Genomic DNA, 18,221 nt, shown 5'->3' with positions numbered 1-18,221 from the left:
AAAAAAACTCATATTACTATTTTAAAAACTGATTAAATAACTCATTTGATAACTAAAAAAGCCTATAATTAAAGTAAATAACATCCACGTTAGAGTAAAGTTAATTTTTATTTAAATAATGTCATATGTTATTACTCATATTGTACAATTACCAACGAACAAAAAAAAAAAAAGGCAAATTATTTGCCGATGTATAATTTCAAAAGTAAAAACAAAGCATAAAAGAACTGTAGAATACAACTGTCCGGTCACTCATCATCATAAGTTCATAACCCATCCCAAGTTCCCAACCCAACCAAAACACACACAAAAGAAGTTAAGGGGAAAACAGGGTCCACACGAGTGGGCCTCATCTAACTCAAGGTGATGCAAAATGTTTACATCATTAAAACCTCACCACACAGCAGCACAGTACCTTAAAACTGGCATACCAAAAAAAGGAAGGGAAAGAAAGGAAAAAAGAAGAGAAATAATAACATCAAGCAGTAATGGCATGCATGCCCTAGTGCAATGAAATAGAGAGAATAAAGCTGCTGGCATTTTTTGGATCTTGCTTCGTGTTCCCTCCATATAATCTTTGTACATGAAATCCAGGATCACAAACTACAAGCATCAAGCATAATGATATTGATATTTCTAGCCTAAACATAGAGGCCCTTCCTTTTGATTAAACTTAAGCATACAAAAGAAGATTGGACAATTGGACCAGTCAGATGTTTCTTCCTTTTATCTACTTGTCAATCAAAGCTAGTCATACCATTATGGTATTAGGCTGGTCTATTATGACCAAAATCAGAGAGCAAAGCAAAAGCAAAAGAGAGCCCCAAAGCACCTTTTTCCCTAACTTACAACTTACTTTCTTTCATCCCTTATCCCTCCTCCTCCTCTTTCCTCTTTTACAAAGCTATCTCAGTCTGCAAAGTAGTAGCAGATGCAGCAGCTGCAGAAGCAACATTGAACCCCACCTGTTGTTTCTCCTGCTGTTCTTGTTGCTGAACCTCCCAACTTGCTTTGGCTATGGCTCCATCATGCACTGGCACATACTCCTAAACCCCAAACAAAACAAAACAAAAGCAGTGTCATCATTTACTCACAACCAAACAAAGGCAAAAGGAAACATCAGAGACCAAAGATGGTAATTGGGTCAAGATTCTTTCTCTAATCACAGGACAGTTTATATTCCATATATGAGCTTCAGATTAATCATACAAGCATGCAAAAATAGTGTCTGATGAAAATGAAAGTCGCACATAATCAATCACACCTCAAGTTTTTCAACAAGCTCCTTGGCATTGGTGGCAGAGACTATGATGTGGCGCTGGGAAGGCTCAATAAAGCCATCATCCACGGCTTTGTCAATAAAAGTGAGGAGGTAGTCGTAGTAGCCATCAACATTGAGCAAACCCACCTGCAAAACTTCAAAAGTTAGAAACTTCAAGGACAAGATTTTGATGATTCTAATGACTCTTCTTGTGCTTGTGGTGGGGTTTTCAGTATCATAATATGCTGTCTTACAGGTTTGTCATGGATACCAAGCTGGGACCAAGCTATCACTTCCAGCAACTCTTCCAAAGTTCCATACCCACCTGAAAAATCAAAGCCAGAGATTAAAACCCATTTGAATAGTTTAAGGACCAAATGAGCTGAGTAAAAAAGGCCACATTATTTCTTAGTTTTGTAGTGAAAAGAGATGGGACCTGGTAATGCTATAAAACAATCAGAATGGCGGGCCATTTCAGCCTTCCTTTGGTGCATGTCGGTTACAGACCTTTCCTCCCCAACTGTTTCACCTGTTATCTGATGAACAGCCACATATCACATGCAAACATTTTGTGAGAAAATTGCAAAAAGGAGCCAACTTTGAACCCAAATGAGATTAGTTATTTACCTCTGCACCCATTAGAGGCCTGGGGATGATCCTATGAAATGTACACCAAAACCCAAATCAGAAAATTGAACAACAAATTGACTCAAAAAGGAAATTGAGGAACAAAACATATGAGAAACCCAAGAAAAGTGAAAAGCTTGTTGATTTCTCACCCAAGAACTTTGCCTCCACCATCATGCACAGCCTGTGAAACCAAACCCATCAGTCCAATGCTTCCACCTCCATAGACAAGGTCCAGCCTCCTTGACACCTTCACATAGCTCAAAGCTCTCAGAGGCAAAACAACAAAACACTACATCAACATAAAAAACAAACAAACTTTTGAAAGAAAAATAAGTACCAGCTCTTGGCCTAATTCTATGGCAGCATCTTTGTAACATTCCCTCTTCCCAGTACTGCTTCCACAAAACACACAAACCCTCTTGAATCTTGACCTCACAGCCTCCTCCTCTTCCATGTCAATCACTTGAGCCTTTTCCAACTCTCTTGGGTTTGTTGTTCGTTGGTTTAGACTTTGGGCAAAAGCGACTCATAAAATATGGAGGATGCAGAGATGGAACCAGCACTATATATATATAGAGCCATAGACTCCACACAAAAATATGACTAGACTAATGGGGTAGCAGTCGCACCCAAAAGAAAATTTACATTTTGGAAACAAGTATTTCACAAAAAAAAAAAAAATATATATATATATATATATATATATATAAAATGAAGAGAGAGTACTGTGGTTCCGTTCTGTCACAATTGGATGGAGGAGGAAGTAAGACAAAAGGCCTAAAGCAAAAGAGACACTGTAGGAAGAGGTCTGTGGTACAATTTCGGACCATTCTTAACCCACTCTGACACGTGCCTCGATGTCATGGGATGAATGTTTTGTGGGTTTCGTGTCTCTGGTGGTAAGGTTAAGCGTCCAATGGCAGAGAACACTACCGAGGTGGTGGTGGCGGTGGCGGTGGCGGTGATGGCGTAGAGTGTCGTCGCTCTTACTCTCTCTCCTTCTGAGTCTTGTGTCGGAATCGTTTTTAATGCACGCAATCATGAAGTTTACAGGTCCAAGGAGTCTGTGCATCACATCAAGATTAATAAGACTTTAATATTTTTCTTTAGGCTGGTAGGCTACTGAATTAAAAGAGCATTGGCTATGGCCTTTGGGGTAGTGGCACTTTTGTTAACATTTTCGGGATTCAATTACAAGTGAAATTGAGCTCTCTCTTATTAATCAAATTGTTAAGAGGAGTAAGTGGAGTTTACTGTGGGAAATACTCCGGATGGGGATATTTTAACAACCACCATATCATCGATTTTTGTCATGTTTTTTGTTTTTTTTCCTTTACCACATAATTTGCACGTGTTAGACTAAATTATAAGTTTTATTGAAAAGAAATAAAACAGAAAAATGTTTTCAAAATATATAAAAAAAAATACATATGAATAACTGAGAAATCCAAAATAATTTCCCCAAATGTCACAAATAGATAGCGTATATATGTATTAAAAATTATGCTTAATAATGGGCGTCGTATTTCTCATGAAGATACCAACTTGTCAAGCGAAATAAGTCAGGCTTGATATCAGCTTTTTCTTCTAAGATTTAGGGCAGAATTTCATATACTTATCATCATTTAAACCGTTAGCACCATTCTCTATATAAGCACTTAAAAATTCGATCTCTTCAGCCGAGACGAACCTATATTTTGGGAAGATGAGGTGATTAAGTGTTCTTCATCTTCAGTCATATCATGTCAAGAAAGTGTATTAACTTGAAGAATATTATCAATAGGCATATTTCCCAAAGCTGTGAGCACCAAATGCACATCAAGAGTCACATTAAAAGATATATTCTGGCCATTCAATGACCCCTACATTAGGGCAATTGAATGTAAAAACTTTCTCACTAATCTCATAACTAGAAATTACAGCATGAGCAACAATAATCTCATGATAAGCAAATGGCTCATTCCCATTTGAACTAAAAGAAGGTCCAAATGTGGTCTTGTATCTTTTTTGCTTTTGCTTAAGTGTCAATTTATAGATTCATTTTCACATTGCGATGAATTAATTAATAAAGATATGTGCTATGATCATTTGTTCTTGTACCATGATTTTGACTTACGAAATGATTTGTTGTATAATCAAGAAAAAAATACTATATTTATTCATACATTTTTAGAAAATATATCAAAAAATTAATAATTCAATAAAAATACACATCACGAGTGTAACAAGCGCCGTCATCAAGCCACTAAGCCCAAAATAAGAAAAAGTACCATAAGAGTCTCAATGATACTAGTCATAAGCATAAACCAAATGCCATATTAAATCATATTTAACGAGAAGAGAGCCCACGCAGCAAGTAACGACCTCAATTCACAGGTTTAAAAATGATCACCTTAATTGAGTTAACTTCAAATAGTAGCGGATCAACACAACCAAATTTGTTAAAAGGGCAGCAAACGATCAGTAGTCAATACTAGAACTCAAATTCTTCCAAGCAGCTTGTGAAGCTCAAGTCTAACAGAGTTATTCGACAGAAGTCTTATAATTCTTCTCTTATAAAATTTAATTTTCATAGTTATATCTTATATGATAAGAGTTCAGCTTCGGTTTAATTATTAGAGATCAGTTAGGCTGTCATTTATTGGTGTATTCCAAAAGTATTGATCATGCTATGTGATAGTGGCTAAATTTATTGTTCTTAGGGAAGGGTTGCACCAAGAATATGCAAATGATCTAAAGAAGATTCAAGTTGAACGAGATTCAAACTTGGTTATTAATTTTGTTAATGGAAAAAATTATGCATCTTGGAGGATTAAATTCTTGATCAAAGACATTATCTCTTTATCTAAGGAAGCTAAAGTTGTTTATTTAAATTTTAAAGCATGTTCTTGAGGAGACTAATTTTATAGCTAAATGCGATAGTAATTACACTCATCAGAATGAGGTGCCGATTTGGCACAATTCTCTTTCTTTGCTCAGCAGCTAGTACTTTTCATTTTGATTAATTAGGTGTTGGTTATTCCAAAGATTTATTATGTTTTCTGTTCAATGTTGTTTATTGTAATATGTTTTTTGTTCAATGTTGTTTATTGTAATATAAAAATATATTTACTCAATTAAGGTCAAATTGATCACCAACTTTTTTTTTTAATGCGGATAAAAGTCAGCTCTTTATTGAAAAAATAAAGCTTACATACTATAAAGTTCTGCTGCAACTGCAACAAGAAGAAAAGGTGTTGTAGAAAAATAAAAACAATCCTGCTGCAAAGAGCAAGCATGTGCTGCTAACTGGTGTGCTACGTTATTCCCCATCCTATCGACATGAGTAACTTCCACAAAGGTCTCTGACGCCAGCAAAAGGATCAGGTCATCATAAATCCTTCCCAAAACCGTAGTGTTGCTACCTACTGTTGCCTTCAACTGCCTTTGGACTGCCAAAGCATCTGTTTCCAAAATTATAGGAAAGAAGGAATGGCCCACAACAAACTCCATAGCTCTCTGACACGCCAAAACCTCCCCATGTTCCGGGGACAATAAGCCACCTAGAGGACAAGCCCCCCCAGCCAACATTAACCCCAGGTCATCTTGGATTACAAAACCTATCCTACCCTTTCGAGTAACATGATTAAACGCCCCATCAACATTAATTTTCAGAAAGCCAACTGGAGGTGCCGACCACTTCACCACCCTTATTCCTCTATTTATGTTACTCCCTTGTTTCGGATTATGGGCTCGAAATTCCTGTAATCTGGCCATGTTGCTGATAACTACATCACACGCCTCTCCCTTCTTTTGGTTCCAAACCCGTTCGTTCCTCTCTTTCCAAATCCCAAAAAGAAGAAAAACAAACTCACCAAAATTGGTTAAGGACAATTCTGCAGTACAAGAGCTTAACCACTGCAGCAAACCAACTCCTACATTCTGGGGACCAAAACAAACCTGTCTAAAGATTGCATTGGACTTCAACACCGATTGAGTAAATGGACAGTCTCTACAAATGTGTACTGTAGACTCATTGTGTAATTCACACAATACACACAAGATAGAGTCTAACTGCACCCTTCGCGATTCAAGCTTAACCAAAGAAGGCAAAATATCCAAACACACTCTCCAGAAATGAATCTTGGCCTTATTTGGAACATTTAAACTCCACACCTTCTTCCAGAATGCGCTCCCCAACGAAGATATGAGAGGACTGTAACTAGATGAATTAGAGAATGAAGCACGGTAAGCAGAGTTAACTGAAAATTTACCATCCTTTGTTAACCTCCAAATCAATCTGTCAGTCACCACTCTTCTACTTAATGGTATACTAGTAATCATCTCTGCTTCCACCACCGGAAACAAGCGACGTATCTTTGCCTCATCCCAATTACCCGTGTCCAATATCAGTTCCTCTACCAGAAGCACCTCACTTTGCGCTGAGGTTGTTAAGGTAGGTCTCCCTGTAGGTAATGTCGAAACCCAGTTAGCCAAAAAGATATCAATATCTTTTCCATCCCCAACTTGCCAACAGCAACCATCTTTTAGCAAATCTCTGGTGGAGAAAATACTTCACCAAGAATAGGAAGGAAAAGAATGAGGAGTAGCATTCCAAAAAGAACGCGCCAGAAAATACTTTGCCTTGTACAACCGAGCAACTAGAGAAGAAGGGTTAAGGATCACACGCCATGCCTGCTTTGCTAGCATAGCATTGTTAAAATTCGAAAGGCTTCGAAATCCCAGACCACCAATCTCCTTTGGATTACACAAAGCATTCCATGTCTTCCAAGTATCTTCCTCTTATCAAGAGTACTCCCCCACCAAAATCGAGCACACATTTGCTCCATATCATCACAAAAAAATTTTGTCAATTGAAGTACACTCATGGCATAGGTAGGTAACGCCGAGGCCACCACTCGAATGAGAATATCCTTCCCTGCACCGCTAAGCATTTTTCCTTGCCATGCCTCCAACTTCTTTGCCAACTTCTCCTTAATGTATTGGAACGTGGCTGTTTTCTTTCGCCCTACGTAAGTAGGCAACCCTAGATATTTTTCATGCATCTCCACCATCTGAACTCCCAAATAAGAAGAAACCTCTTCATGCACCTCATCCGAAACATTCTTGCTAAAAGCCACTAAACTTTTATTGAAATTTACTAGTTGCCCAGAAGCCTTCCCATAGGTCTCTATCACATCTTGTATCTCAAAACAATTCTCCAGAGTAGCATGAGCATAAATCATACAGTCATCAGCAAATAACAGATGATTTATTGAGGGAGCATTAACACAGACCTCAATGCCAAGTAATAAACCTAACGCTTGCTTCTGTTGCAATAAAGCAGAAAAACCCTCAGCTCCAATGAGAAATAAATATGGTGAGAGAGGATCGCCATGACGTAGTCCACGACTGGGGCAAACATAACCCCTCGGTTTACCTCTAATCAAGAAGGAATACCGAACCGACGAGACACACTGCATTACAGTGTCAATCCAACTATGATCAAAGCCAAACCTGACCATGACCATCTTTAGGAAACTCCACTCCATACGATCGTAAGCTTTACTTAGATCCAATTTTAGTGCCATATAACTGTCACTACCGTCCCTTTTGTTATGCACAAAATGAGCAATCTCAGTAGCTACAAGAATATTATCAGTGATGAGCCTTCCAGGAACAAAAGCACTCTGAAAGGGTGAGATCACCGAAGGTAGTATAATCTTCAATCGGTTTGCAATTACTTTCGAGCAAATCTTATATTACAAAAAGCAATCGGGCGCAAATTAGCCATAGTCTCCGGAGCACTAACCTTTGGAATAAGACAGATATGTGTCAAGTTAATTTGACGCAAAAATTGTCCTGTTTGGAGAAAATTGTTTACTGCTTCAAATACATCAGCCCCAATAATATCTCAATACTGTTGGAAGAACAAAGGGGGCATCCCATCAGGACCCGGAAACTTAGTTGGGTACATTTGGAATAATGCATATCGCACTTCCTCCACCGTATAAGGTGCACAAAGCTAGTTGTTCATCGCTAGACTAACACTTGGTTGGATAGCTGCCAATGTCCTATTCACAGCCTCAAGATCCACTTCCGATGCCTGGAGCATATTAGAGAAATAGGACGTGATTATTTTCTCAATCCCATCATCATCTTCCGTCCATTGCCCATTCTCATCAAAAATACCTTGTAGCCTGTTTTTTCTCTTTCTGTTCTGAGCTTTCCGATGAAAGTATCCAGTATTTTGATCCCCTTCTTGAAGCCATGTTACTTTAGACCTCTGCCTCCAAAAAGATTCTTCTTGGCACAACAAGGTTTGAAGTTGTCCCATCAGCTCCTTCTTTTCCTGTTGTACAACCTCAGAGATGGGCACGTCCAGAAGCTCCTCCAACCTAGTACTAATACCCATCATCTGGAGCTGTCTACTTCTAAATGCCTGCTTTTGCCACTTATCCAGATGAATACGGGTATGAGCGATCTTTTTTGTCACTCAAAACATAGGTGTGCCAGCAATATCGGTCCTCCAGGCCTCTAACACTACTCCAGCACACTCAGGATGCTGCACCCAAAAAGCTTCAAATTTAAAACGATGGAACTTAGTTCTGGATGCTATAGGGATGGTACTGACATTCAAGAGAATGGGAACATGATCTGAGTCAAAAGGTTGTAGGTGATAAAGTTTTGAATGACCAAAAATATCAAACCATGCAGGCATACACACCGCCCTATCCAACCTTAGCTGAGTTTCCGAGTTCCACCAAGTAGCCATCGCCCCATGAAACCCTAGATCCAAGAGATCTCCATACCCTAGGGCCTCCCTAAAACCTCTCATCTGTCTCTCCGCCCTACGTGGTCCGTCGATTTTCTCCCCATTATTCAGTATCTCGTTGAAGTCCCCAATAATTGTCCAAGGCAGAGAATCTAGATCTGAAAGGTCTCGGAGCAACTGCCAGGACCTATCCCTTTCTCCAATCCTCGCATAGCCGTAAAAACCCGTCAGCCTCCACAACGGTAAACCAGCACCTCCGACCACCACCACATCCATATGATGGGCCGAAGTGGTCCTCATCTACAGATTGACTTCGTCACTCCTGAAAAACGCCAGCCCCCCTGACTGACCCTTGCTAAATACCTTCTCTGCATTTGCAAACCCTAGGGCACGCTGCAGTTTATCAAACTCCTCCTTCCGGCTTATCTTCGTCTCACAAAGAAACACGATCTGAGGACGATTTTGAGTGATCAGATCCTTCAAAGCCCTAGTAGTAGCATCATTACAAATTCCTCGGCAATTTCAGCTGAGAATATCTAGATCCATTATGGATTGATTTGCTTTCTAAAACCTAGAAAGTAACCCTAGCGGCAGAGCAGCTCCTAGGTCTAGTTTTGCATTTTTGTGAACAAATTGATCACCAACTTTAACAAAAATATATGAATAATTTGATTTTGCGGTGAAATTTGCACCCTTTTTTTTTTTTTTACAAACCACACCCTCCTCCATGTACATGTATATTGAAAAGTTACTCATAAATGAGGTGTGGTTTGTAAAAAAAGGGGTAACAATTTTAATCTCCTTTGATTTTTAAGAAATTAATCTCTAACAAACACTTGCATGAAGTTAAGGTAAAATGGCAGTTTCTCCAGTTTCATAAGAAATTATGAGATCTTTTCAAATGATTAGACACATAACACACTCTTAGTTTCATGAGAAATTATGAGATCTTTTCTGGCGAAGTATTGATAAGTGTTTACTATATACTTTTTCTTTTCTTTGTTTTTTTTATAAGAGATTTGAATATTTCATTGATATCTCCAAGGCCAGAAACGCATATCTTCATAAAACTTGTGCCCTTCATAAATACTGGACTTATTCGTCAGCATACTAACAAAAAGTCTTCCAACTTTTAAATGAAAAAATTACTAATTAAGCTTTAAAGTGTCAGTACACTCAATTGTGATACACCTTAAAATAAAAAGAAAGAAGCTAGGAAAAAAAATATTCTACATGTAGTAGCTTAGGCCACCTCCAGTAGGAGAGCCAAATTGGGCCTTGTAGCCTCCTTGACCTATTTTTGGACTCCAGCAAAGAATTTCTATGTTGCTAAAAAGTGGGTGACTCTTTAGCTCCGATGGGACCCATCACAAAATGGCTGAAGGTAAATAGAATTAAGCTGATTGCATTCTCCCTGAAATAAATCAAATGCCACAAATATATCACTGTTGGAATCGAACGGTGGTGCTTGCATGTGGGCTGTTGTGATTTATTGTGTTTGATTGTGCACATACATACAATATTTATATATATATATATATATATATATATATATTTTTAGTTGTACAATGCTAATAGCCTAATATATACATATAGATATACTATCTCAAAAATTAATTTTAGTTTACATAAAAATATTATTATAATAAAATAAAATCATAAATTTAGAAAGCATAATGTAAAACCATAAAGTATTTAAAAATGCTAAAATTTAACTCTACTTTATTGGAGATGATTCATAAGTATTCCAATAAAAAATAATAATATAGCCCTGACCCCAATATACCTTTGCCTTACTGGAGATGGCCTTAGTACACTATCATTTGATTTTCTAGCTTTTTTCTTTTTGTTTTCCTTCCCTACTGTGATTTGCATATCGATCATATATATAGAGGAGGCGTTATACAAAAAACCGAATAAATCAGGAACCCTATCTCTTGATTATCTACAGATCAGACGAGTTAGCTTGTTTGTCAAGGCACTAAAGTAATGAATCGACCTGCACAAAGCAATCTCATTGCAGAAAAGTTAATTAAGTTTTATTAAACTAAAATGAGCTAGAGCTCTCATTCCATATGAGGTCATAGATAAACTGGTCATCAATTAAGTTCGATTAGTTTTTGTAGATGTAACTACATTTTGTTGGCATGAAACATTAAGTTATCTGGCACACAACTACACAAAGCTTAATTTTCATTAAAAAAAAAACCCTACTCAAAGCTTAATATTATTAGCAGCCATGAACATCATTATTAATATGGACATTTCCACCTATTTCTCATCAAGTTTATAACTGAAATCTAGTCCTTCACGCAAATATTTTACATTGAAGTCTTCGTCCCTTATCCCACCAGATTCTATCCGAGTAGTTTTTTAATAAGATCACTCAACTCGCCCTTTATAAGGCTTTTGATCCTTAATTGACAAAATATTTCTTATCAAATTTGAACTTTGAAGTTGTTAGAAAAGTATGGTTCTTTTGTATAATTAAATTTTTATCACTCACTCACCCTTTTTAAGGCTTTATCTTAAATTTATATTTAAATGTTTAAATAGTTCTTAACATTAAAAACTGGAATTTTCTTAAGCCTAGCGAGCTTGTTGTGTCTTGTGTGTTAGGGTTACAAGACTCGTCTTACTTTGCCATCATAAGGGATAAGAGGACGGTTGGGTCCATAACAGTAGTCCAAAAGATGAACAGAGTCAAAAGCATGTTAAGGGTGTGGTGACGAAGGCCAGAAGAAGAAGACGGCGAGCAGAATCCGAAAGACAGAAAGGGCGACAAGAACTAGAGAATGCACATCAATAATGAAGATAGCACAGCGAAGTGAATCAATGCAGGAATAACTCGTTTTTATGAGTTTTGCAGATTGAAAGAGATGGGAGGAGTTAATCGAAGACCTTGAAAGGGGAATGGTAAATAGCAGACGGCGGATGCAATGATGATATCTCTATGATTATAGCTCTGCCCAGACTCCTCATCACGAGCCCATGCCATGTGTATCAATCAAACTTCCATTCTGTACAGCCCTCTTTACTGTTCACCACTGTTTAGCCTGTGTTGAGTTTAATGCTCTGTTGGTTTTCGCTTTATTCTCGATCTTTTTCTGTTTTCAAGTTGCAGACCTTTGCAACTATGGGAACTTGTTCTTTCTGTTGGCGTTATGTGTCTGTACTGTGTAGGCCTAGATCGAGCGGCTTCGTGGCCATTTGCATCCGTCAGTTTTATCAAGGATTGATATGTAATATCTAAGGCTGCCACTTGGTTTGGTAATTACTAAATTTATCGAATACCAACCGATATTTTAAGTTTGGTAAACTAATTTTTTAGTAACCGAGACCGTTAAAACCTAAATCGAAAATTACCGAAAAAGTTGGTTTGGTAAATATTAGCTTTATATACTATGGTTTTCAATACACATACATGTATATTAAGAAATAAACATAAAATTTTTCATAATAGTATGAACATTACTACATATACTATATTAATAATACATGTATTTTAAGTAACGTAGTCAAAGATGGTTAAATAACCTAGTTTTATTGAAAATGACTCAAACTTGATGTCATATATACCAAAGAAAGTTATAATTAGGAGATGAGTACAAAGTTTACGACTGTAAAATTGAAGAACCTAATTTTGTTCTTTCTAATTTTAATTACAAATAATTAATTGTTCTAAAGTTGGTAATTTCGAAAACTGAAATACCGAATTTGGTAGTTATGATTAAAAACCAAAAATTTTGATTGGTAATTAGTAGCTCAATTTTGAAACCGAAAACTTTGATTTTGAAGTTGGTAATACCTATAACCGATTATAACCGACCGAGTGACAGCCCTAGTAATATCTAAAGGCTTTGAAAAATGGAGATATCACAAATATGGAAAATTCTACAATGTGTTAACGTATGACATGCATACAATTGCCTTAAAAGTGGTAAATGAGTCATCAAAATCGTAATATTAGTCCTCAAAGTGGTAACATGAGTCCTTAAAGTGGTAAATTTTTTTATTTATCCCTCAAAATAGTAATATTAGTCCTCAAAAGTGGTAAAATGAGTCATCAAAATCGTAATATTAGTCCTCAAAGTGGTAACATGAGTCCTTAAAGTGGTAAATTTTCTTAGTTTACCGTATGAGTCCTCAAAATAGTAATATTAGTCCTCAAAGTGGTAACATGAGTCCTTAAAGTGGTAAATTTTCTTAGTTTACCGTATGAGTCCTCAAAATAGTAATATTAGTCATCAAAGTGGTAACACGAGTCCTTAAAGTGGTAAAAATAGTTGATGTATGAGAAATGTTAACATACCATAGCTTTACCCCACAAATATTGGAAAGATATTAGAAATATTTTAGAAAATAATTTTTTTTTCTTTCAAAGATTCAATTTATTAGATTTACATATAACCAGATATGAATGTCAACTTCATCTACATCCAAGATCTAGCTTAGCTTTGAAGATTAATTGTTAAAATGACAAATCTAGCAGAGTGGTTAGGAGTTAGCCGACTCTGGTCTGGCTACTTTAAAATCTTCCCCCAACCCCGATAGGGTTCGTCCGACTCCATCACTGGGGTTGGTTAATGTGTTTTTGTGGTATGGTGTTGTCAAGCCACTGAGGATGCTGGATGCCAAGATCTGGGGATTGCAGATGCGCTCTGGCCTAGTATTGTTATCGTCACCAGAGATTGATCGTACCCGACCTAGGTGTCTGCATGGTATGACGATTGGTGCTGGTGGTTCAGTGATTCACTCAGCTTTAGGCGGCAGCAAGCAGAGGAGGATTGGTGATGCCATGGAGGGCGCAACTTAAATCAACTCTGGGATTCATTAGTGGTGCTAAACCGACGGAGGCAGGTCATCCTGTTGGTTTGCATTAAGTCCTGCAAGACTCTTTTTGGAATGGGGTTGCTAATGGACCATTAGGGTTGGGATAGAACATGTCTGGCGAGGGATGGTGAAGCAATGGCGGCTAAGGGCGAGGTCAGGACAAGTTTGGGTGCCCAGAGAGGGTTTGGGTGCCTAACAGTGGGCATCGATGTCCAAAGTCTGCTGCGGTGCCCAAATGACTTTCAATTGGGCCTAGGCCTTTGATATGGTAAGGGTGTATAGGTTTGCTGTTTTTTGGTTCTACATTTGAGATCCAGGAGATTTATGAGTACTAATTTCGGCAATGCTTTGGAATTGGTTCTCTGGTTACTTAGGTAGGAGATTGCTCTCTATTCAGCGTATTTTTTTTTGCATGGAATAGACAAGGTCGGTCGTACTACCACCGGTTACCTTGATAAAAGGTTACCTGCTATTCGACTTACTTCTTTGGGGGAAATATGGTGCACCATATCATTGGTACAGTTTTACATAGCCCGGTTTCGGTCCAGTGTTTCATCAAATGCTTAATTACATCCCTTAGTATCCTTGATAGGTTACCTTTTCTCAGTTTTCGCGATGCTTTTGTTATTTCTCATTTTGATGTAGGTTCTATATCTATCAGTTGTAATATTTTTATTTAATAAAGACTTGTCAGCTTGTTTCAAAAAGACAAAAAGACTTTTTTTTTTTAAATGGAAAATAAAAAAGACTTTAGATGGTTGAAAAGACCCTCGCTGTCTACAAAAGTACAATAATTAGACCAAGACATATGACCCGTATAATATGAATTGTAGTGATGAACATTACAGTAATAGATCTATTTGGAGCTGCTGACTGTTTCCCCTATAAGGGAATAGTAAGGATGAATCCAACTAAATGACTTGTCATTTACTTCTCCATATTGATTATATCCATATGCGTTATAGTCAATTGATTGTTGCATTCATGAGATTCATTTGAGGTACCACTGCGCTCTGTGATTAAACTAATACAGTCAAAACTTAAGGCAACTGAAGCAACATCAGATGGGGTACTTTAATCATCAGTTACACCTATAATTCTCGTCCCATAAACAATCTTCTCTATGGTCTACATCTTGAGTGGCATGATCAAAATTACTTTCTCACATAAATTGGTTCAATCATCCACCCATTCAAGATTCTTCTCACCCAGATTCACCTTGAGGAGAATTCACCTCACTCAAATCCGCCTTGAGAGATTTCACTTCGAGACATTTTTTCCCAAACAGATTGGGCTGCCTCTTTATTAGGACATTTCCTGACTAGAAATCAGTCTTAAAATTTTACACCCCAAAAAAAACCTCCATATTCCATAATATATGTTTCTATGTGAATAATTGAGTTACTTTTTGATTTTTTTTTCTATGGTAAAATTTTGCAGATATTTCTTTATTTTGTCATGATCTATCCCAAATATCTTATATATCAGGAATATTTGACAATATCGGAAAAATTTCGCCAAAACGGGGAAAGACAAAATATTTTTCCATTATGATATATCAGTCATTCTAAAAATAGATATACCAGCGTATCGGTAGATATATTTCAATCATTGAGTTTGACCTTAACGTTAATCTACATCTATAAGTTTTATTTATGCCTATTTGTATCATTTAGTTTTAGAAATTAGTGAATTTAGTCCATCTTGTCAAATAAGTTGATTTCAATTCATTTATTCAAATTCACATAATCAAGTACGTAGTAGTCACATGGAGTCCTCCAAGCTTTGCGAAGCGACCTTAATGGGCGAAACCTAGGTTTCGTGTAGTGGCAGCGACACTCTTCCCTAAGGCAAGGCAATGACCATAGGAGTGACGAGGTACGGCGGCGGCGCAGGGCGGGTTCTCGGCGACGATCATGGGGTGCAGCGAGAGTTTCTAGTCGGAGGCTTCTCTTATCGTTTTTTGGGATCCATCCGGTATTCGTCGTGGCAGATTATTTTACCTCAATCTGGGCGGTGTTCGGGTGTTGCGAATTCAAATATGCGAAGTCGGAGTCTGATTGCGGCCAGCATCTCGGTGCTTTTCGGCAGTGACCTTGCAGTTGATGGGAGTGGGCTACGTCTGAAATCTAAGGGAGACAGCGTTTGATTGCTTAGGCAGGTCGGGGTTGCAGTCTCCTCCGTAGAACGACAATGGTTGAGGAGATTGCTTAGGCATGTCGGACGGTTGTTTCTCGATGGCTGGTGCTAGGCTGATCTCTGGGTCTGAGGGGAGATGGTGGGTTTAGGCTTTGGATGTTGGGCCTTGGGCCTTAGCCTGCCTGGGTTGCAGCAGTGCAACCTAGCTTGGTTAGCCCACTATCTTTTCCTTCTCCTTTTGGATTGGGCTTGGGATGGGTTGTTGAGGAGTGGGTTTGTCCTATACTGTCTTATCTTGAAGCTGGTCCTGTGTTGGTTGCTGCGATGTACACAATTGAGGTCTTAGGCAAACAAAGTTCCAAGACAATACTTTGATCTAAGGTTGTATAGGCATAGGTTTTTTCTGCTTTCTTTTTTGAATAAGAGAGCTTTGCTCTTTTGTTTTTTTCCTTGCAGTTCCTTTAGATTTATAATTTTTTGGGTAGGAATTCTTTGGCTGCTCTGACAGTTTGTATTGTGCTTGAACTTGTATTATGAGTGATTTCAAGAAACCCTCAAGTTGGACGCATCGACATCGTTATTTAATGGAACCTTATTCCGTTCCCCTAAAATATATATATATATATATATATTCATTTATTCATTCAAATATGTGTATTGCGTTCGTAGGTCCAGTTCGAGCTTTGACCAAAAAAAAAAGAGGCTTAATGGTTAAATTGTACTCATAGGTTTGATCATATTATTATTATTTTTTTTAATAAAGAGCCAATGTGACTATCCTCCTTGATTAATGAATCTGTTGTATATAAGGGGGGACATTGATCTTAAATTCCTAATTACAATAAGCATATAGAGAACGACCTAAAATAATATCATGAGTCTCTATAAATTAATGTCGATCCATGATCCAAAAACGCAGGATCAAGCTATACTAAAATAGAAAAAATACTAATGTAATTAATTAATTACATTACAAGTATAAGAATACACCATTCCTAAGGATCCGTAGGATTAATGAATAAAAAAAATGAAGATATATCTAACTTTACTCAATTCATTCCACCGCTTTCTTATAAAGGAAGAATAGAGAAAAGTTAATGTCTATATATCAACGAATCAACACATAGAGATATTGATAACACACATAAAGTTAATGGTATTTCATAACTAATCAATTGAGCAACAGCTTGTAGACCACCTAAAACTAGCAAAGAGTGCTCTACTGGCTACTCCATTTGCTTTGACATATATAGCGGTTACATAACAAAAGATAACTTGCCACCAAATCATAATTGCCAAAAGCACATCTTTCTTACTATATTACTGCTGGAGGATAAATCCGATGACACTTAGTTTCACCATACTATTAGGTGGTTGAGACTATTTGACGAAGGAACTCACCACCTACCCAGAGCAGATTTAGCACACAAAGTGTGCAGCTGAGGACACAACCCTTTTTCCAGGCCTAATCTTCAACCCAAACTAGGCCCAAGAAGCCAAGACAGCAAGGAGCTCGTCCCTTCCTACTCAGCACTAATTTAGCCATTGCATCAACATCGCATCCCACCACCATATTCGTAGCCACACCACTAGCATCGTGAAAAAAGCCATATTCAAAACTTCATATTATATCCAAGTTTCACATATTTCCGAATTTTCAAACTTTAACACATTTTTATAAAAATATTCAACTTTCCTAACTTCTCAAGAAATCATAATTGGATGAACAAACTACCGAAAGTGGCGGAGCCATGATAGCTCCTGGTGGCAACAATTGCTATATCTAACTTGACAAAAACTTACAAAATTATAACCAATAGACATCCTAGAGGAAATAGAACAACTTTATACCTTGGGCTTTCGTCAAATTGCTCACCGTTTGGCCGGAAACATAAAAAAGTACAGCAAAAAGCCGAATTCTGTCTCGATTTGATTTGGTGTATATAGTGAGTGATAGGTGAAGAAACTTATATGGTTGAGTTTCTCTAGATGAGAGGAAGAAAATGATATAAAAATTTCGGTCAAAGGAGGCCAGAGATGGCAGCGGTGAACGGAAAAAGAAAAAGAAGGTTGTGCACGCGGGTATTTTCTGGTCTCTCCTCCCCCCTTCCCTCTCAATTCTTCTCCTTCCTCTTTTAATTATCTCTTCCACTGACCTCAATTAATCTTTTTCTTCTTATTTATTTATTTTTATATAAATATCGAATATAATTCTGATAACTAAAATGATTTTTTTTTTCAAAATAAATTTCGTTTGAGTTCACAACTTCGTGTCATGGTTAAATAAAATTAAAGTAAAATAAACCTTGTAACGAAAAGTAATATTATTAACATAACCAAACTTTTACTAGAAGATAGTTTTCAGTTTGGGGTATTACACGTTGGACCCCTACCACCAGCACGTCTCCGCTTGCCTATCCCAGCGCACCTCCTTAAAGCCATCCACCAAACCATTGTGGATCCACATCGGCCCCTGATTCAAGCTCCAGGTGCTGTCGTCGTCCATTTCAGCAAGCCAACGATCCAACCCATCTAACCATAGATCCCTGCCCGCCATCCAATCGCCTCAAGACGCCGCTTCGACCCAGCTAAGATCCAACTCCA

General features: G+C 37.6%; 1 protein-coding gene across 1 annotated transcript; it reads right to left on the bottom strand.

The window, feature by feature from the left end:
- Positions 1-519: 519 nt before the first annotated feature.
- LOC112173011 (cytokinin riboside 5'-monophosphate phosphoribohydrolase LOG5) lies at positions 520-2,456 on the bottom strand. Its single transcript, XM_024310554.2, has 7 exons — positions 2,229-2,456; positions 2,041-2,138; positions 1,889-1,919; positions 1,698-1,797; positions 1,516-1,586; positions 1,265-1,408; positions 520-1,046 (listed from the first exon to the last, which is right to left on the bottom strand). The coding sequence occupies exons 1-7, from the start codon at positions 2,343-2,345 to the stop codon at positions 897-899; spliced, it is 711 nt and encodes a 236-aa protein (XP_024166322.1). The 5' UTR covers positions 2,346-2,456; the 3' UTR covers positions 520-896.
- Between the last annotated feature and the right edge of the window lie 15,765 nt (positions 2,457-18,221).

The sequence above is a fragment of the Rosa chinensis genome, chromosome 6 (assembly GCF_002994745.2).
Source record: "Rosa chinensis cultivar Old Blush chromosome 6, RchiOBHm-V2, whole genome shotgun sequence".
NCBI classification, from domain to species: Eukaryota; Viridiplantae; Streptophyta; class Magnoliopsida; order Rosales; family Rosaceae; genus Rosa; species Rosa chinensis.
Note: the sequence above shows the minus strand (reverse complement) of the source record. Positions and strands in the feature narration are given on the sequence as shown.